Raw genomic sequence first — 22,676 nt, 5'->3', positions numbered from 1 at the left:
TATTGTGCTACCAAAATACCTTTGTAAACTTATTCCGCTGTAAATGCAACGAAAATAATGTAATAAATGACTTTTGAAAACACGTTTCCAAGAATGTGATCTACCCCTGGTATTAATACACCGCTGTAAGATGCCGCCTCTGTAGTCTAACATTTTTGGCCGCTCCTGCAGATGGGCTGGGTACGATGGGGGGTCATGCAGGGTGGAAGCCTCTGATTGGCTGACAAAGGGTAGCCGAGACAGGCCCGAAAAGGGTGTGACGGATTGTTCCAGCAGCCAACTGAGGGTGTCTGACGTGTTCTAGAGCGCAAAAGGGGAGGAGCCCCGGAAGACCGGGACGAAGATGGCGACCAACGCTAGAAGCAGGTGAGCCATGGGATGTGGTGTGTCCCAGAGGGTGCGGTTAGAATTTGAGCTTCCGAGAGCAATGATTTCCTTGAGTAAAGTCTTAGTCGGGAAAAATCGTTGTTTTAGTCACATGGGGTGGTCTGATAAATCCCTCCCTTCTCAGTTACAAAAGAGGCTTTAAGGGGAACCTGCCAGCTTACAGTGCTGCATGCTTACTTTAATCTTGGTTATCTTTACACTTACGTTCTTAGACTTCTGCGCTGCACAAATATCAACAGGAAGACAGTTTTCTTTTCATTTTGCTGAGCTAGAGAGACTACGAATTTCACAAATTCACCCTCGTGCTGTCACGAGTGTTAAGGATATGTCACAATGTCCAGAGATGGACTCGTGTCTACGGTACCTCGCAAGAAAAGAAATGTTTGAACTAGAGGTGTCTTGAGTTGAATTGGCCGTCACCACAACCTGGACGGTAACTTTACAGGACCCACCGAAACCCTTCCTGAGATTACTTTCTTGTTTTAGTACTACACTAAGTAATTTAACACAACATGACATTTTCTAAGATATACTATTTCATTTTCTAAGATATACTATTTCCATGTCTGAATGCAGCTGTTTTGACCCACTTACCCCTGGAGCAAGTGGCTTTTCCTGCTCGCGATTACCAAGAGGACCTCTCCTGTACTGGAAAGCTCCTTTGTGTGTTTAGCCGCTTAAGTTTGAGATCGGGGGTCGATTAGTACATAGGGCGCCAGTCTGCAACACTTGTAAACGAGCAAGCCTTTCAAAAGTAAGATGATGATTATTATTTTTTTAAAGTCGTATTCATGCAGCTTTTGGCTTACAGAACGGAGGTGGTGATCGAGGCAGGAAATTCCCCTACCTAGAATAGCGAGGTACTTATTAAATAACATATTTAAACCCCCGAACTTTGCAGTTTTTCAGTTTCAAAATCGGTTCTGAACGTTAAACATTTTAAGAGTGTATTAAACTAATTGTATATACCTAGTCTATAAGCGATTAAACAGCGAGTACTACTTCCTTTCTGTTTGTACTCCATAAGAAAATGGGAGTTGAGAGTTACACACATACTAAGTACCACTGATAATTGACATTGGCAGGCTCTTCCCTCACTTGTGTATTTTATTAGTAAAATATGTAATTGAATCACATTTATCTGAACACTTAAAGGGTGATAAGGCCGAGCTTGTTCGCAAGTCGAATCTGGCAGTAGGATGGACACCGACAGCTCAATTCGACTGGGCCTTTGTTTCCTGGTATGACTGGCGGACTCCAGCATTGCAAATCAGCTGCCTGACGACACGGAATTGAATTAAAGTAAAACGATTACTGTACAGGTAGCATTCTAGCTACTTTTGTCGTCAACCAATCAAGTGTTCTGTGTTGAGTCTGTTGTGTACAAACTGTGCCTTCATGAAGTCTATAAAACTGGGAAGGTAACTGTTTTTTTTTTTTTTAATTTTTTTTTTCTTGAATACACTTTAGTCTTGGTCACTCTTTTATCATGCAATAGGCTGTTTTAGTCAACCTAATCTAAAATGATTTGTTTTTCTCCCTTTACAAAAGATCAGCATCTTTGGCCCCGTTTTGTTGAACTGGAGATACGGTTATTTCTCAAAAGCACGCATACTAGCAATGTAATTTAAAATAGCTGGAATATGGACAGACAACAAGTGTTTTCTACCTACCCATTGGAAGTTGTGGGGGGTGACAATGGTTTACCGAGTTGGGGGGGGGGGGGAGAGTTATCTGGTAGTTAATCTGTGGGTGTAAGAGGACCAGGAGTACCCGGTTTTGGTGGGTTCGCTGTTCCTAAAACACATGTTTTCAGCTCGTTTCTGAAAGGTGTTGGAGGCATGTCTGCTTTTGGCTGTATGTTAATCCAGATTTTGCTAGTAACGTTGCAACGCCTTGTCTTTTTTTTTTTTTCTTTCAACTCGTTTCCAGTCTGGCAATGCTGTGCATCTTGTGTGTTGCATTTCTTCTAGCGAATGTGATTTTCTCAAAATATTTTTTTTCTCAGCTATTGTATGATGGATTTAGAGAGAGATTACTCCTGTGTTTAAACTAGTTTGACATTATATCCATTGTGAGATTTTTGTTACCGTCGTATCAGAACTAAGCAGGAATGCTGAAGGGGTCAAACGTCTCTAGTATGCCATCAATAAGAAGATAACTCAATTTATATTGTACTGTAACATTAAAGAGAAGGCCTGAAAGGAGCAATTAAAGAGAAACCTATTGGGTTCACTCAGTCGTTAATCCACCTGGAGTCGATAAAATGAGAACCATTGAGTTGCTTAACAATAAACATCTGTTATTCAGCGCCAAGATACATGTTGTGTTATAATAATGTGTATTGACCAGCAGAAGTCATTAGTAAATCTAAAGACCACACTCTCCAATTAATTCCTAATACAGCGAACAAGTACTTTTTACACCTAGTTGTGCGGCTGTATTGCTACACAAACCTTGTGTGATGCAGCATTTGAGTTTATTCCAAGAATCGGCCTGTGCAGAAAGAGACTGTTGGATATTGCTGAAACACAATTAAGATCGTCTGTTTGATGGCACATCCTTAAATGGGAGCGCACAAAGAGCATTCTGCATCAAATAATTTATTTCAACTTTTAGTCTTCATAGGAGTCCGCAGTCTTCCATCGTGGCTTCCCTTGGGACTGTGAGTGCTGGCCTCTTGGTAGTTTTTAATAAGTTTGAAGGTATTACATTTGAGCACTCTCTTCCTTGTGACATGAGCTGTCCTATTGTGCACATGCCGAGCTTTTTATTGCTCTAGTATGGTTTTATGGTCTGGCTTGATAGGGGCCACTGCTCTGCTAAAATTCCCTGCTGCCCTCCGTGTCCTGTATAATAATAAAATGTATAATTATAGAGAGTATAAGGAGGCTGACGACTTGATTGATGCCATCCGTAAAAATAGTGGTGCCAGAAAGTAAAAGGGGGGGGGTGGCGATGGAAAGATACGGAATTAATGTCAGCTGCATGATGATTGGATATCTTTTCTTCTGTCTATTCACTTGCTTTACCTCTTTCTAGTTTTTGTTCGATATGTTTTGCCCTCCGTGTGTGATGTATCCAAAAGGCAGTGGCCCATGAGGAAGTCAACAAGGGTTCTCCAAGGGAGGGATCTGCTGGGGCCGGTAGAAAGGTCACAGGGTGGGGAGCGTGTGGGGGGGAAAATGAGAATGTCCACAAGTGCCTTAGATCCCTCCGTATTTGCCACGTCCCAGAGATTTGTCCAGTCCTTACCTGGGGATGGAAGGCAGAGATAAAGTAGACCATATAAAAATATTATCATGGAAATTAAGTGGCCTTCGAGTAAAAGGGAGGCAAGAAATATTACTTCAGCATTTGAGGGACTCTTCTGCACATATCCTACAAGAAACCCACCCGACTAGGGAAGAGTGTACAGACCTGTTTTAGTCAAAAGTGGGTTCAACAGGTAGTTTGCACTAACCCTAATGTCAGCACTAATGGGGTGGCAATTCTGGTATTGAAACATCCAAATGTGTCTATCAAAGAAAGCGTCGTGGATAAAGCAGGAAGATAGGTTATCTCTAAGATGACAGTATATGATCAAAATTATACTTTATGGTGTACTATGGCCCCAATATAGATGATACAGAGCACCTCAGGAGAATGTTCTCAGAGCTGTTGGATTTTCTCTCCCCTGTTATAATGGCAGGAGGCTTTAATGTAGCCCTTGATACTGTATTAGATAGGTCGTCTAAAAATAGATCTGTCACCCCCGAAAATGTTTTCGTTAATTAAAAATATGAGGATGCAGATGGGGTTATCTGACATATCGTGGAGAGAGAGGGCTGTGCTAAGAAAATTATACCTTCAACAATGAAAAATATGTCCACCAATCTAGGATTGACTATTTTCTAATAGATCAGAGAGGAGATTAAGCTTGTAAGGGCTCATATGTCAGACCATTCAGCAGTATTACTTGAGTTCAAAGCAGGAGTACATGTTTTGATTGGGCAGAAGTGTGCTGCCACGAAAATGTGTTTCACTCCATGCAGCTGTGATCATTTTGTTTATCCAGCTATATTATTCTACAGTTCTTTGCTTCCACACAAATAAATTATCCGTTCTCATGCTTCACATTACCATACAAAAACCAAAGGAAATGATGGACGGAGTGTTGAACATTGCAAGCACTCACCCCCAGTCAACTGATCTGGGTTTAATCCATCACCGTTCTTTAGCCCACTCTGCCACCCCAGTTCAGACATGGCCATATGCAAATCAGTCTGACCCTGTGCCTCATGGGAACACTCCAGCCCGAACTGCCAAGCCATGTCTTCCCTGGACCGGAAACAAGCTTCCTAGGACCGGTTTCTGGCATTTCAGCCGTCTTCAGCCAGGCTTGCTTGAATCCAGTGGCAAAGTGAGCAAGGGACTCACGTCTGAGCATACCCTGCCAACTTATGGCGAACAAAGCAAAAACCAAAGGAAATGATGGACGGAGTGTTGAACATTGCAAGCACTCACCCTCAGTCAACTGATCTGGGTTTAATCCATCACCGTTCTTTAGCCCACTCTGCCACCCCAGTTCAGACATGGCCATATGCAAATCAGTCTGACCCTGTGCCTCATGGGAACAGTCCAGCCCGAACTGCCAAGCCATGTCTTCCCTGGACCGGAAACAAGCTTCCTAGGACCGGTTTCTGGCATTTCAGCCAGGCTTGCTTGAACCCTCGCCATAAGTTGGCAGGGTATGTTCCTTTCCTAAAAACTGTGCTGAAACCTAAAACCCAAATTGGCAAATCCTGGCCACATGTCAGCCCCTGGTAAATGGTACACTAGGTACCCAGGGCCTTGTGACCAGGGAAGACCCCTAAGGGCTGCAGCAGTTACTGTACCACCCTTAGAGGCCCTGTACCCTGACACAAACACACTGCCCTTGCAGGCTGAGTGTCTGGGTATAGAACAAAACGGAGAGTCGACATGGCACACATCCCTGTTTGCCCTGCCCACAACACACACTGCCCTTGCATACTTCAGTCACCCCTCTAGCTGGGTGCCCTATGCCAGTGGTGTGGGTACAGGAGCATGAGCCCTGTTCCCCTACAGTACCCAGGTCCATCCCTGGGCACTAAGTGCAGTTTTGCCATTTAAGAGTATATGGTGCTGGGAGGTCGTCAACACGAACTCCACAGCACCATGATGGCTCCACTGAAGACTGAGAAGTTTGGTATCAAACTTCCCAGCACATTAAACCTGCACTGATGCCAGTGCAGGACTTAATGTACAATGTACAATGCACGACAGAGGGCATCTTAGAGATGCCCCCTGAACCTAACCTACAATCCACGTCTTACCTGAGGGGCTGCCACACAGCAGACATGTTGCTGGACCCCCTGGGTAGAGAGCTATCCGCTCTCCTGGGCCTGCAACAATGCACATCCTGGGTGAGGTGCTAGGTCTCCTCCCCTAGGATGGGCAGGGGAAGCTTCAAAGGCATGCCGCCTTTGTGAGATTCTCCAGGCCACTTGCTGTACTCAGCAACTGGCCCCTACCGGTTCTAAACCCCCACTCTGGCGGGAAGACTGGCCGGAAACCCCAAGGAAGGACAGGGGGTGTGCCAGCCTCTGCCAACCCCACCCCTCAGGTGGGGGAGGCGAGGTGAAGCACATCCCCAGGCTCTCGCCATCTTGAAGATGGGGAGCCCTGCCCAATCAGGACTAGGCCACTGCCCCCCTCCCACAGAGTGGCAGGATAGGGGGTGTACCCACCCCAGGGCAGGGACCCAGTGGTCCCTGCCCTTTACCTACCTGTAACACCCCTAAATTTAGTATTTAGGGGCACCCTGAAACTTCCTTCCTTAGATCCAGATTCCGAAACAGCAAAGAAGATCAAGAAGAAAGAAGACCTGCCGTGCAGCTGCTAACAAGAGGAAGACGCCAACTGCTTTGGCCCCAGCCCTACCGGCCTGTCGACCCTCGAACCTGCTCCTGCTAAATCCCGGCATCTCCAGTGGCCAGCAACCTCACAAACCCCGGAAGACCAGGCTACCTTGTGACTCTGAGCATCTGGGACTCCCACGAGCAGTGGCACTGCTCAAAGTAAGTAACTGACCCCTGGCATCAGCCAGGAACTGCGAACCCTGCACACTCTGCACCCGCCAAGCCTGGCCTGGCGACTGTGACCCAGAATCCGGCACCCAAGGACCCACCTCGATGTACCTGACGACGCCTGCAGCTTAAGAACCAACTCCTGGGTACCTACCTATCCTCCAACTACCCAACTTACCTCTCGAAGTGGTGGTCGCACCTCAAGAATCTTCGTCCCCGAGCTTGCAGCCTTTGTTCGTTCTTGAGCTTCTCCATTACAATCCATTGAGCGCCCAACGGCTCAAAAGCACCCTGCACCCAGCCGCCCGAGTGGCCCTGGCAGTGCATCTTCTACTCTAACCTACTTCACCATTTGCTCGGAGCAAGTGACCAGGAGCCCAGCTCCCACAGCCGCGTGGCCTGCTAGCCAGCAGCCACCAACCACGTGCCCCCTGCCTCCTGTAGGATACCATTGGGCCTACCTCACTCTGCACCCGGCTGCCCCTGTGCCGCTGAGGGTGTAACAACTGTATCTACCTGACCCTGGGAGACCCCTGAGTCTATGCCCAGAACCTTAACTCTGCCAGTCGAGTACTAACCTTAAAGCCGATAACTCAATTTTCTCCATAGGGTAACATTGACTGGTTTTTCCTGAAATTTCTTCTAAGTGTGAAGTTTCTATACTTTAAAATATTCACCAAAAATCAGTCGAGTGACGAAAACGAAAATACTCACCTCCTGAAGTGGTGGTGGCACCTGAAGAATCTTCGTCCCCGAGCTTGCAGGCTTTTTCTAAACTGGAGCTTTCCCATTGAAATCAATTGAGCACCCGAAGGCTCAAAAGCACCCTGCACCCAGCCACCCGAGTGGCCCTGGCAGTGTAACCTCTACACCTATCTACTTCCCCATTTGCCCTGAGCAAGTGACCAGGAGCCCAGCTCCCACAGCTGCTAGTCAGCAGCCGCCAACCAAGGCCCCCCTGCCTCCCATAGGATAACATTGGGCCTAACTCTCTGTGCACCTGGCTGCCCCTGTGTCGCTGAGGGTGTAACAACTGTACCTACCTGACCCTGGGAGACCCCTGAGTCTGTGCCCAGAACCTTAACTCTGCCAGTCGAGTACTTACCCAAAAGCCGATAACTCACTTTTCTTCCATAGGCAGACCCCCCAGGATATAGCGGCACAAATATGGAAATTTAGCGGCACAAATATGGAAATTTAGCGGCACAATTATGGAAATTTAGCGGCATTTTTGCGGCACTTTATTTTACTCATAATCATTCATTTTCAGCCGTAAGTCAATGGAAACTCTTTTAGCAGAGTATTCCACTTTGAATAGGGAACCTGGAATATGGAACAGATGAAGCAGCCCACAGGTGAAGGCTGTTATCCTTTGGAAATGCAATTCTCCATTTGCTTTAGTAAAGGTTGGTAGCAGTTATCACACCTTTTGACACATTGCGGGACCGGTGTTTGGCACATCCTTAACCCATTTCTCGCCTGAAAGTCTGAGGGCGGCTGGACACATGCTAGACCTAAATAAATATGGCACTTAAAAGTCAACCTCTAAATTAATGTTATATAAATAAATTAAGATTATAATTTTAACATCATGTCAAGGAAACGGGAAATGAGTAGTCACGGGGGCACTCCTAATATTTTAAATGGGATTAATCAGGGTCTCGCGATAGGTCAGAGGCGCTGACGATAGCCCACAGGTCTGCACCACACAGAGTTGCTCTTTGCCCTTGTGCTTTACATGCCTTCAAGGCCGCTTGGATCAGGTCCTTTACTTATATTGGATCAGGATCCTGCAGAGTAGAAAACGCTCCCGGTTTGCTGGGCCATCAGATGTCTTGAGTATATCAGATGCTGCCTCCACCTCACAGAAGTGTATGGACAGCAGGTGATCTGATTGAGGGGAGAAGAGTTTAATGGGGAGTTGTTTTCGATATCCCTGTGGGCAGGCGCGCAACACCCATTGGACGCAAAGGGCTTCAGCCCACCCCCGTCGTGTGCGGCAGCCCAGACAGCTTCCCGGACACACACACAGACGCACCCGAACAGTTCACAGGTCTTTAAAAGATCATTTGCATGTTAATGCGGCCTCGCTGTTGTTTCTCCCCTTCTAAGAGCCCCTGCAGCTCCACTCTGCATTTCTCAGTGCGTTTCTGTTTGTGCACCTCTGTCTGTGCGTCTCTGTCTGTACCTCAGTGTCTGTACGTCTCTGTCTGTACGTCTCCAACTGGGCATCTGTTTCTGTGTGTGTCTCTGTGTGTTCATTTCTGTCTCTGCATCTCTGTATGTACGACTTAGTGTGTGGGTCTTTGGATGTGTTTCTTGGTCTGTGTGTGTTTCTGTCTCATTGTGTGCACTCTGTCTTAATGTATGCGCTCTGTCTCCGTATGTGCCTTTGTGTGTTGTATGTGTGTCTGTGTGTATTTCATTGGTATCTCTGTGTGTGTGTCTCTGTATGTGCGTCTATGTATGTCTGTCTCTGTGTGTCTGTCTCTGTCTTTGGGTGTCTCTCTTCGTGTCTGTTCCTGTCTATCTATCATTGTGTGTCTGTTTTAGTGTGTCCCTGTATCTCTGTCTCTGTGTGTGGGTCTGTTTGTGTTTGCCTATGTGTGGCTCTTATGTGTTTGTGACTCTATCTATGTGTGTCTATCTGTGCCTGTGTGTGTGTCTCTGTGTTTGTGCGCCTCTGTTTGTCTGTGTGTCTGTCTCTGTGTGTAGTGTAACGGCCGCGGTGGAAAAGGACGTAGAAAAAGACTTCAGTGGCAAGACAGAAAAGGAAGCTTACTAAATTGCCCTTTAATAGTCAACTGTGAATGCCATGTGCGAGTTTGCCGAGGCCAGCAGTAAACAGAGAAGATGGCTGCAGAAGCATTCATAGTGAATACATTTTAATACGTCTTCACTATGTATGCTGCAGCAGTCATTTTCTGTGTTGGCCTCACAGGGGGTTGTACATTGCCGATTTCGCAGGCACTTTTGTAAAAATTGCGGCATTTTTACAAAAGTGCCGATTTCGCGGGCACTTTTGTAACAATCGCGGCATTTTTACAAAAGTGCCGATTTCGCGGCAAGCCGCGAAATCGCGAAATCCTGGAGGGTCTGCATAGGATAACATTGAATGGTTTCTCTTGAAATTTCTTCTAAGTGTGGAGTTTCTAAACTTTAAAATATTCATTTAAAATCAACCGAGTAACGGAAATACTCACCTGCTATTAGGAGAGTCCCCAGTGCTGGATCTTGGTGCCCAGCACTGACCCTGCAAAGTACTTGCGACCATACTTACCACTAACTCAATTTTCTCCCATAGGAAACCATTGTCTATTTTTCTGTGAAATTTCTTCTAAGTGTCGATTTTTTTCAAACTACAAATATTCTTTAAAAATCTTACCAACTGTGAAAACGTAAGTACTTGCCTTTTTTAGATAGATGTCCCGGTACTGAGCCTAGGAGCCCAGCCCTGGATTACAAAAGTAACAAGAACATACTTTACCAGTAACTTGAATTCTCTTCCATAGGAAACCATTGACTGTTTTTCTGTGAAATTTCTTGTCGATTTTGCAAACTTATAAAAATCGCCTGTATAACTTAAACACAGTTTCTCAACTGCTGACAGGTGGTACACTAGTGCTGGATCCAGGATCCACCACGGACCTAGAAAAAGTAACCATAACCCTACTTACCTGCTAAGTGAATTTCCTTCCATAGGATAACATTGGTAATTTGATCAGAAAATGTTTCCAAGTGCCAACTTTTAAAATAGTAAAATATTGCTTAAAAATCACCACAGTAACTAAAACGTATTTACTCACATGTTTCCAAGAACTGTCCCAGGACTGAAACTAGGATCCAGTCCTGGAGTTAGAAAAGTAATCAATTGCATTTAACTTGAAATTCCCATTGAACTCCATGTATTATTGTGTTTGAAAGTGTGTTGCCTATTGCAACAAACTGTAACTATTGCATTCAAAAGTCAATTGCCTCTTGCAAAGTATTTAACTAAAGCATCTCATTCTGAGAAAGTATATTTTGATACCTATTGTTGGTTCTAAAATAAAACCATATATTTTTATATACAAGACCATTGGCCTAGAGTTCTTTTCTTGAGTGTGTGAGACCATTTGCTGACAGTGTGTACAACAACTGCTTTACACTGTCCTCTGATACTGCCTTACTGCTCGACCAAGCTACCACTTTAGAGAGTAAGGTTATATCTAACTTTAGCCTCTGCCAAACCTCTGGGGACTGTGGACTCTGCACGCACTGTACCTATTTGGGAACAGTATATACAGAGCCACTTTCCTACAGTAGCCATACTTGCATGTGAATTGGAGGGCATTTTTCAAAATGTTGGCTTTTTAACCCAGAGTCTTGCATTTGGAGGGTAGAAAGACATTGAAAGACTACTGGTAATAACACTTGTTCCACTATTCTGTGTTCCTCTAGGTCTCCAGATAAAAATGGTACCTCACTTGTATGGGTAGGCCTAGCGCCCACGGCTGGAAATGCCCCAAAACGCAACATGGATCCATCCTGTTTTGCCACAGAAAACTAACCTTTTTTTTGCAAAGTGCCTAGCTGTGGATTTTGGGCCCTAGCTCAGCTGGCACCTAGGGAAACCTATCAAACTTGTACAGTTTTGAAAACTAGACCCCCAGGGGATTCCAGGATGGGGTGACTTGAATGACTCTCACCAGATACTGTTACCCAAAATCCCTTACATATCGCAAACTTTGTAAAAAAAAAAAAATAATAAAAAAAAAAAAACACAGCCAAGCCTGTAATCAAAAATGCAGGTGACTCTCTTGCAAAACTAGGTCGTTTTGTGGTCCATAATTCTGATGCATACATTTTGGGCCCTTCCCTGTCGCCCGCACTTGGCCCACCCACTCAAGTGAGGCAGCGTTTTTATCTGAAGACATCTGAGAATGCTGGGTGGTATGAAATTTGTGAGGTCCCGCTGATTCCACAACTTTCCCACAGAGTACTGTGAGGAAAATGTGTATTTTTTCTTTTTTTTTTTAGTTAAAATTGAGGTTTGGAGGGGAATCTGGGTACAAAAAGCAAAACGTTGGGGGATCCATGCAAGCTACAATTCCTTGGACTCCCCCGGATGTCTAATTTTCAGAAATGTGTGGGTTTGTAGGTTTCCCTAGATGATTGCTGAGCCCGGGATCAAAAACGCAGGTGCCACACTTGCAAAAACAGGTTGTTTTGTCTTAGATGGCCTGTGTGGATCTCCCAATGTTTTCTCACCCAGAATCCCCTGCAAACCTCACGATAAAAATTCAAATTTTCCTCACATTTCTGTGTGACAAGTTTGAGAGATCACCGCGCCGGCACAAATTTCCCACAACTCGGCGTTTCTTCTCCCCCCCCCCCCCCCCTCCATCAGTCCCCCAATAAACATGATACCTCATTTGTGTGTGTTACCAAAGCAGTGTCTACCTAACATTTGAAAAAAACCTGCCCTTTTGGACCTACTTTGGTTTCTCCTCAGTTCATTTTATAAGTTTAAGTTCTCTGCTTTGGGCACCCACACAAGTGAGGTATTATTTTTTTCAGGAGACCAAGGGAAACGCTGTGTGGTGGGAAATTTGTGCCAGCGCAGCGATCCGACACATTTTTCACACACAAATGAGGGAAGTGTGAATTGTTAGCTACATTTGAGGTTTGCAGGGTATTCTGGGTAATAAAACATTGGAGGATCCATGCAAGCCACACCTCTAGCCAAACGCCTTCCACGCGCACCTCTAGCCAAACGCCATCCATGCACACCTCTAGCCAAGCGCCATCCCCACACACTGCTAGCCACACACCAGCCGAGCGACAGTCTATGCACATCGCCAGCGAAATGCTAGTCACACACACTGCCAGCGAAGCACAAGTCCACACACCCCCAGCAAAATGCAGGTTCACTCACAGCCAGCCAAACACCAGTAAACACAGTCAGCCGAACTCCAGTTCTCTCTCACTCACTCACTCACTCACTCACTCACTCACTCACTCACGCTAATGTCTAGTGGTTTCCCCCCCCCCCCCCCCCACCCCCTTGGAAGCAGATGTGCCTAAAAATATTGCTGCCACAAAGAGTGCAGCAATTTTTTAGAGGGTTTGGGGCATTATAGTGCCCATTTGGGGCGACTCCCACCCCGAAGTACTAAAAAAAATTTATACAAAAAGTCCATGGGGTCTAGTGGGCTTACTGCACATTCGGGGGGCGGATCGAATGTAATAACACCCATCTGCCTCCGGGGGTGGGGGGGGGGACTTTCCCTTTTTGTGTTGGGGCATTAGCATGCTCCTTGTGGGCAGACCCCAACCCTCTTTTAAAAAAAAATAATAATCATCCCTGGTGCCTAGTGGATTTACTGGCTCCTGGGAGGGCAGATCGGGGACTATTGCCCCCATCTGCACCCCAGGGAGGGGATGAAAGACTGTGGGCATTTTTGGGGAGGTTTGGTGGCAATATGGTGCCCACTTAGGGCAGCCCCACACCTAAGTACAAAAAAATCCCTTGTGTCTAGTGGGGTTTCTGCCCCGGGGTGGAGTGGGGGGGGGGCTAGAGATCAGGGGCTACTGCCCCCGTCTGCCTTCTGGGGGAAGATTGAATTTGCCCAAATGCACATGGGGGGGAGCAAAGGCCGTTTCCCCGGTGTCTAGTGGTGGTTCCCTGCTTCGGATTGCCCTCCTGCGGCAAGCCCCAAGCGGGGATCCACTAGGGAAGGGTACCATTGGAAACGGCAGATTTTCCCCTTTCAAAGATACCACTCCTGGGTGTTTCGGTGCTCGGGGGGCTGAAGCAGCCCAACGAACAGTGAAACTAAATCGAGCCGATTGGTTTGTTTCAGTTTCGATGTAATGATGTCATTACATTGGGGAAAATTAATATCTCTGGAGGCTAATTCCCCAGCGGCCCCCCCCGTCCCGAAGACAAAAAACGAAAACTGTCTGCTGTTTACAGCAGAGGGATTAGGCGGTGGTGTGCCGCGGACACAACTGTTACGCCCTTGGCACACCAACGCCACACCTGAGGACATAACCAAGGGGTTACGTAATTTAATGTAGTAGATTGCTGTGTTTTTGTGAGATTAGGTTTTTAAGAATGGCATCAAAATCTGGGAATTAGCTTGAACAGATGCTGTAATTTGTGACATTTTTTTCCGGTATATAAAAATCTTTTTTAGGTCTCGCCTGACCCAGCGCATGCGCTGGTCTGGCAAGACTTATTGAGAGGGCTCCAAAAAGTGCTACCAGGCCAGCCTAGAGCTACAGTGCATGTGCGCGGGCGCGCGTGCCGCGCTTTACCGCAATTACTTTCACGGCCGCTTTGAAGTTTGATCGTGATCGCGATCACTTTAACTTTAGCTGCCGCACGGCCGCTTTGCATAGCCAATAGGTCTCGCTTTTGGGACCTTATAAGTATTTAGTTATGCAACTGTTGCATGGCTAAACACTTATATTGTCCCAAAGGCGAGACCTATTGGCTATGCCAATGCTTGTTCTGTAGTGGAAGGGGATTTACCAGATGGTATTGACTGCAAGAAAAGTCGTTTTGAAGTTGTGGCAGACAAACACCAACCTACTTGTGAGGAACAGATTCATCAGATAGTGGTCTTTATCAGTTAGAGAGATGGTAATGTCCCTCAAGAAGAGACTCTTTGGTAGAATCTGAAACTTGCATGCCATCATTTAGTGAATTCACTTTATAGAACAATAATTAGGAAGAATAATGGTCATCTTGTGTAGCTGTGAAATGCTTGCGTCTGTGACTGTTATTTTTACTCAGTTCCATTTCCTTTGATTTATTTTCTTTTTTTCAATTTGAAATTGGGACTAAGATTACATATATTGTAGGGCAACTGTTCGGGTGACATATAAAGCAGTGTATCTCATAGAAACCATTTCATACATAGTGTTGATTACCATAATTTTTTGTACACATTAAATACTGAGTGCCAAGCCTAGTTAATGATTACAGTAAATACAAAAACAGAAAAACTTTGAAGCATAAAAAGGGTCATACAGTGTCATCGTTCTTCCGTGCAAAGAGTAATAACTTGAGCTTGGCACCTGCCTGAGCAATTAGTAGACTACTTTCTTGATTCTTTTCAAAGCAGTATCTGTTTGTTGTATGCATTTAAATGGCATTTCCCTTTAATGTGCTTGGAATATATTTTGCACGTTCTTTTCCGAGGCGTATTGAGGTTTAGTTATTTGCAGAAACATTCGCACCTTTCCTCTCGAACGTTTGTGTATAGTTATCTAACCCAGTCAAGCAAGCGAGACTGATGAAACTTGGAAAGACCTTTGTACCTAATCCGACTTTGACCTATCTAACAGTAAAACGTGGTAATGTTTAGCCCGATTTGAAAAGTATATTTTATCCGCTTGTAATGAACCCGTAGTATTTTCAGGGAGAGACACTATCTTTATTGGCTAGAGATGTTCGAATTAGCAATGTCTTACTGATTTAAAGCTAGAACATTAACAGCAAACTATCTTAAATTAGTTCATTTGATAGTGATATCGAAATTAGATCCGTCATCTACCACAAATATAATTATTGAAATCTGAGAATATTTTCCCATTCAAGATCAGGAAGATGTATTTAGCAACTTAAATGAGACAGCCAATCACATTTTTATTAATTATACCATTGTTTTTAACTCAATAGTTAAGAGACAACATTGTGCACTAACGCTGAGAACAAAAATCCAAGCAATGTTTTATGTTAATGGATTTTGTTGGTGTTCTCAACTCCAAACACTTACGAATAATTAATGAAATCCTGCTGGCTAACAAACACAATTGGCGTTTGACTTCCTGTTTGAAAGAGGCAGGGATCCTGCAGTGTGAATCTTCATCTTTCATTGGAAACTGTCAGACTGTGTTTCGTGCTAATGTTTGTTAGATAAATGCAGAGAGGAAACAAAGATCCACTTGGTCTGCCTGTTTCCTGACCTGTTGCTGCTCTATTGACTCTTAATCTAATGAGTGATTGCACGCTGGCCTTAATTCTGAGCGATTACTAGTGACCATTTTGGAATCTCTGTTGCTGATTGGGCATGTGTGCCATTAAAGATGGGATCATTAAAGATAATGGGCTAACCCAGTAACCCTCAGAACCTGGGCATTTATGACAAAGGCAAAAAATGGTTCTGTTGGGAATTTTGTAAGCTTAGTTAAATATGCAGTTAATGCTAATTCTCAATAAGTAAATATTCATTCACAGAGCGAAAAAATTATACACACATGAACAGAAGGATTCAGAGATTAAATTAATTTTTACTCTGTAATCAGTATCCGGAAATTTTTCTCTCAAAAAGGTATGTATTTACAGGTCTGACCAACCATGATACACATACAACATAAAACAATCAGTGATTGAACATACTCATTGACATAGAATCACATTTACCATATACACGAATAACAAAAATACAGTAATACAAAGTCCAAACTCAAGAGCATTAACCACAATTGGACATGATTTCCTAATTCTGATTGTGGAAGTGCGTGGACAATTTGGACAAAGAACGTCGACGTTTCGACCCTATATAGTAGTGCTGGATTGTATGCATCTAGAGCGGGTCTTCCTCAGGACAAAAAGTTGGGCTGGCTGCCTGTAAGTACAAATGATTTTACGTAAGGGCCATGTGTGTGTGAAAAACGGGGAAACAATGAAGGTTTCACTTAGCGGCAAAAACGCTCACCTGGAATCAGAATTTTATAGGATTTAATTTCCTGATCTCACATTAGAGATGTCAGCAGACATCTGAATTAATCATGAATTCTGTAATAAATGAAAAAGAAATAGGCACTAAAAATCCCTATTGCACTTAACAACATGTAATGAGGTATAGTAAAAAGGTCACGTACCTTTACAGTGATTTATTCAACTGGAAAAGAGTGGTGCCGTCAAAACGATCGCCACTTACTGAAAATGAGAGGGCAGTGATTAGGGCCAACAAGGAACAGCTAAGTGAATGTAGAATAGTTACATGGTAGACTAATATGTTATCATCCATAGAAAAAGAAAGTGCGTTTTTTTGCGCACATGAGATAATTTATCAAGTGTGTTCCCCTTTGAAAAACCACCCGTGCGCAGGGTTGAAAGTCATTTATCCGGAGTGGCACTCATGAAACCAGCTCCGTATGTGACACGAGTTGCTACTTTCTTGGCTTTGAAACTACAAAATAGTTTATTAATGGTATGTTAAAGCGCAAACTTCTTATGATTTGTCAATCATGGTATCAATGTAAAAATCACTACGGTTTTTTAAAAACACGTAGTCTGTTAAGGTGAAAGTCGCTATGAGCAATTGACTAAAATACGGTTAAAACGACTATAAAAGAAATCCCGTAACGTGGCAAGCCTAAGCGCCACTGGATTTAAGACTTGCATAGTGTTCCCGGCAAAGACGTCTGTGTCCGTCTAGCGCTCTGCAATTAATGACAGCGAGGCGAGGGTGAAGCCGGCTATATGACGTTATCCCAATTAGTGTCTACGTGCAGGCAGCAACCTCAGTTGTTTGTAGACAAAACGCGGAGCGGATTCTAGAGAGTAAGGCCCGCGGTTCCTCCCGTATTGTCCCATGCTTTAAGATTGTTACGAACTGTGCTCATAAATAAAGATAGAGAGTATATTATTACACAGTTCGTTTCTCTATTAACGGCGGATCCCGTATAACGGACTGAGGTGCTAGTTTGTAGTTGAAGTAAAGATATTTTGAACGGGATGCCGGGATTCGTACATATTGTCACTTCCGATTTATAAAGCAGTGATGTAAACATGCAACAGATATATTTTCACTCCTTAGTGTCTTTTTCTACACACAATTCGGATGTATTCCTTCGAAGCAATATTTCGTTAAGTGCAATAGGGATTTTTAGTGCCTATTTCTTTCTTTCATTTATTACAGAATTCATGATTAATTCAGATGTCGGCTGACATCTCTAATGTGAGATCAGGAAATTAAATCCTATAAAATTCTGATTCCAGGTGAGCGTTTTTGCCGCTAAGTGAAACCTTCATTGTTTCCCCGTTTTTCACACACACATGGCCCTTACGTAAAATCATTTGTACTTACAGGCAGCCAGCCCAACTTTTTGTCCTGAGGAAGACCCGCTCTAGATGCATACAATCCAGCACTACTATATAGGGTCGAAACGTCGACGTTCTTTGTCCAAATTGTCCACGCACTTCCACAATCAGAATTAGGAAATCATGTCCAATTGTGGTTAATGCTCTTGAGTTTGGACTTTGTCTGTATTACTGTATTTTTGTTATTCGTGTATAGGGTAAATGTGATTCTATGTCAATGAGTATGTTCAATCACTGATTGTTTTATGTTGTATGTGTATCATGGTTGGTCAGACCTGTAAATACATACCTTTTTGAGAGAAAAATTTCCGGATACTGATTACAGAGTAAAAATTAATTTAATCTCTGAATCCTTCTGTTCATGTGTGTATAATTTTTTCGCTCTGTGAATGAATATTTACTTATTGAGAATTAGCATTAACTGCATATTTAACTAAGCTTACAAAATTCCCAACAGAACCATTTTTTGCCTTTGTATTAAAGATGGGATGGCAAGGCGTTTAAGAGTATTCTTAAACCAATGAGACCATATTATCCAATGGGATCTATCTGAGGACCAACCTGAGTAGATACAAGTGACTTTTCTGCATATGATTCGCCCATTATAGCTGCTGCGATTTTACTTTAGTGAGTCTTTGGTACTAAATGTTCACATCTGTCCCCTCTTTATTTTTATATATTAAAAACCTGCTACTTCCCTAATTCATGTATTCATATTCACAATTTAATATTAGTTATGGGAGCACTTGGTGATGAGCAATTAATATGTGAATTTTGTTTTAAACTTTCTGTTTACTTCATTTTTCGTAATAGAAAATAAATTAACAAAACATTTAATTCATATCATGAAAATTAGTTAAACTATTTAAAAGCAATTATCTGACACAAGAATCACTTCCATTGTTAGCGGACGTAAAGTCGGGTTGATGGCGGTTGGAGGAATATATTTTCTATTGCAGTATATTTTGACTAGTTGTATCTACAGTACAGCAACACTTTAGACTATACCCAGGTAGCGCTCCCCTGATCTTTCAATTGTCCAAACATCCTGCAGTAAATGCTGATGAAACTGGGTGTGACTTCCTATTTTGCAGAGTTGTGCAGAGGGCAGTATTGTATTTGTCCAGGGTGGAGTATTATGTACTTAATCAAAAGAGATGAGAAGTCTAGAAAACACGCCCAAGCCATTTCCTTTTTTAGGGTACATAGTTTGTAGTTCACATACTTTCTATGCCTGTAGTGGCCATATTCTAATGTAAGCAAAGCAACTGCTTCCCGAGGATTTTCAAATGAGCATATGCCATTGTTAACGTATTAAACTTTCATTTGCATATGTGTGCCTTCACTGTATATAATATCAGAAAGGGTAACTGTGAAAGTTTGATACCATGTTGGTGAGTGAGGGGTACCTGTGGAATGAGTGTCCTCAAATACGGACAAGTTGTGTTTTCTTTAGATTTCAGGCAGTTATCCAATCGGCCGTTTTCCCTTTTAGATATTGATTACTTTAGTGGCTTATTACAGAAACAGTAAGCAACTCTTTCTTGTGGGTCCATGCCAGCTTTGTTTGACTACTAGTCATATTACTTTATCAACTTTGGGGTGATATCAATAAATGTCCTAAATGTCAAATTGCACCTCCCATGATGAAGGCCTCTGGCGTGCCTGGTTGGACTAAATCATGACCCATTTACATTTAACTATATGAACAGTATTATGAAGTTACCAGATTTTCTGCACATTTATATTATGAACACAGAATCCTTGTATATTAATACCTGTTTCAAATGACCTTTATTTATGTTTTAATAATAATTGCCAAGTATTTATTTATAATTATTCTGTGAATCCAGCTTTTGGAATTTTGACAACTAGACTTGGATATTCTGATGCTATTGTGACTATAAATAATTAAGTTACATGTCAGTTGTGAAACCCTCTTTGAGGGAGGCAACATTAAAAAAAAATCAAATTGTAAGGAAAATTAGCTTGGCAAATTGGTATAGGAGCTGCCTTGCTTTTACAACCCAAGAAAAACTGCACCATGATCAGACTTGGCGTGGTGTTCAAAGCTATCAATTGATGGTTCCTGTGATTTATTTTTTGCGCCATTTTTTTTGTTCATGCAAGCATCCCTCGAGCTTTTTCAGTGTCTATCCCTCGGAGCACAATTTCTGTGACAATCTGCCTAAATTAATGAGCATACCACTGTTAATCCCACGTGGAAAATGGAGCTAGACATTTTTGTTAAATTTGAGGCTGAAGCTGACGTGAAATAAACATGTTTTTATGTTGTACATCCAACTTTCATGTTGTAGCTGCACTAGAGGCCTGATACAAATCAGGTTTTCTCCCTCATGTCTGAAGTTTGGAACCTGAAAATCAATGTAATATATAATTGGGCTGTTAGCAACATTATTTTAATTTTGTTTGAAAAATTCAAGCCTTTATACTAGACATGATAATTATAATATCACTAATTTGTGTAATCAAATAATCCTTCTAGAATACATTCTGTTCTGTATTTCTTTTGTTATGGTTTAATAAAAATAATTGACACCAATTCAGGATTCATTTAGCACTTTAAAATTCAGTGTCAGTTTTGTGATCAACTGTTTATAATATTTATATCTAAGAAACCAAATGTTATTGATTTTATGGAACACAATACAAACATGACAGCGATGATGACCAGATGCAAAGACAAGAGGTATTAAATATAGTTTCACACTGCAAATCATTCCAGTCCATAACGGTTCCACCATCTACCCCGTATTCTCCTATATTTGTGCTGGCAACCCCGGGCCCTGTAGATGGTCTCCTCCATCTTCAACATCAATCCATTGCCTTGCACAGAGCAGAATTCCAAGGAGGTGCCACAGAGATCTACATTCAAGCATTATCTCTTAGCGATCTAAATGCCCAGCCCGACCGAGGATCTATCCCCTCTGTTCCCCCACAGACACTCCAAAAGACCCAGCGTAGCAACACGTGGTGTGGGGTCAATAATGCGGTTTAACACCCGAAAAAGAGACCAAAATACTGCCTCCCTGTAGACAGCTGTTTATAATATCGATTGTCTCAATCACGCAGGACTTAAGGCAAAATCTTCCTGCATGCTGATGTATTTTTCTCCCTAATGCCTTCAGTTGGTTTACTGCAGGTTTTTCTCTCTAATGCTGCAGGATAGTTAGCTGCTCTGCCTCTGATAAACATCTTGCATGTTAGTTATCTTTCTAGGATCGTATACTGATTCCTTGTCTGTCTCTGTTGTTTGCTAATTTCAAATGACTTACATTACCATTGTTTCTCCTTCAGGTTCCAGATAATAAATGTTGTGAAAATAGTTAACTCATTTTGGCTGTCCCCATTTATCTTCCTTTCACCGTTTCTGTCAGGTTTTGTGTGAGGTTCCTCCTGTTCACCTCCCTCTACCTCTCGGGCTCACTGGCTGTCGACCGGAGCAACTTCAAGACTTGTGACCAAAGCTCCTTTTGCAAGTAAGTCGTCATCATTGAATTTTTAATGTGTAAAGCACCCTGCCCTCAGCCTTTAAGGAACAAATATGCAATGTTTCAGTCGTACTCGTGTCAAACGTCTGTGCTGCTTTCCACAAACCCTAGCATAGAGCAGCCCTTGTCTGAGCCTTGTAGATGAGCTGCCATCCGGCATGATGTTATCTTTGCTGATGATAATATTCTCTTCATCCTGCTGGCCCTGATCAAAGCCTTCTTCATTGAGCAATTTGTCATGCAAAATGTACATCAAAAGTGTCTCTTGTGTTTAGTAAGTCATGCCCAGGTACCTTAGTTTGGTGTTCCTTGAATCTCTAAGGAGCATCTCAACCAGAGTGCAGTCACAGGGCATTAGTTCAAATCTAGGCAAAAATTAAATAATTGGTACCCATTGATCTAAAAAAGTAGACTTTGTTTATGGTTATGTCCAGTTTTTTTTAAATTTAAGATTTGTTTTGCATGGACTATGGTCATCTGAACACTAGACTGCTTCGCAAAAACACAAACCTCATACTGTAATGATACATCTCTCCTTATTCAGAGCACTCAAATTTCAGGCAATTGAAATTCATCTGCCTAGTGCTGCTTTCTCAGCTAGGTCTCCTTTTCCTGTCCACAGAAGGGATTTTTCTTTCACTTCCCTTGTTCCTCCCCATCCTCACCTGTCCGAATGTCCGAGAAGGTGGGCTTAGTGGGTTTCCCTGATTGTGTATATATTGTGCTCAGTTTGTTATTCTTGGCCCACAGAGGCCTTTTCCTGCATTCACTCAGTGATGGTGTCTTATACTCACTACATTCTTTGTTTTGTGTACGCCCTTGTGTACTGATGTACACTGTATAAATCTCTCCCAAGTAGGTTGCTGTCTGCATTAGTCTTAATAGTTCATGTTTATTGTGAGCCATGCTCCAACCTCCAGAGGATGCCAGGGAATATTTGGAAAAAATACAGACCAAAAACAGTTCCCTGCCGAGTAAGGATTTTAAGTAACTGCTTTTGTGAATTCACATCCTGCACAGGTCATTTATTCTTGTATTTGGATTGTTGTTGTGAAAATGTGTGCCCTGTAAGCCTGATGTAACTAAGGATGGATAAAAGATACGAAAGGGCAACTTGTACTACTATACTCCAAACAAAGAGCACCCAACAAAATCAAATTAGCCTCTGTTTAATGCTGAATCTTGTGTAGTCACCCTTCTCCAGTATTGGGGTGTCTTTCATAGATTCACATGCTTGAATATTCCCCGTCGTCGAAGTGGGAGTCCCACGGTACATAACAAAGCAATGTAGTAATCACATAAGCCTATTAGGCCTACAGGAAAGAAAAAACCATAGAGTTTTCATGGATAGACAACTTGTCACCTTTGTAACATATCACTGTCGTTATGTTCTAGGTCAAATCCAGCCAATCAGGCGTCCGCACCCTCTAGAACCCTCTCCCCAGAGACTCAGGCTCTCCGATTTTCTACCGCACGTCGTGTGAAGGGAGTCTCCCTGAGCTTGCTCAGTTTTTTCATCTCATTTTTCACAGAGATTGAGTCTAGGATGTCTTCAACCAAGAAATCCCTCTTCAGACCTTGTGGGAG

At 43.0% G+C, this 22,676-nt stretch overlaps 1 protein-coding gene across 3 annotated transcripts in view; it reads left to right on the top strand.

The window, feature by feature from the left end:
• The first annotated feature begins 234 nt into the window (after window positions 1–234).
• Window positions 235–22,676, top strand: part of GANAB (glucosidase II alpha subunit) — a 329,555-nt gene continuing 307,113 nt past the window's right edge. For 2 of the 3 annotated variants that reach the window (XM_085626079.1, XM_085626077.1), the window contains exons 1-2: window positions 235–366; window positions 20,976–21,077. In XM_085626079.1, the coding sequence (XP_085482205.1) occupies window positions 344–366; window positions 20,976–21,077 (125 nt within the window). In that variant the 5' untranslated portion in view covers window positions 235–343. Of the gene's footprint in view, window positions 367–1,770; window positions 1,809–20,975; window positions 21,078–22,676 lie in introns of those variants that run through there. The other variant, XM_085626078.1, reaches the window with a different exon arrangement.

Source organism: Triturus cristatus, chromosome 9 (assembly GCF_964204655.1).
Source record: "Triturus cristatus chromosome 9, aTriCri1.1, whole genome shotgun sequence".
Classification (NCBI taxonomy): domain Eukaryota; kingdom Metazoa; phylum Chordata; class Amphibia; order Caudata; family Salamandridae; genus Triturus; species Triturus cristatus.
This window is presented reverse-complemented; position numbering and strand designations above follow the sequence as displayed.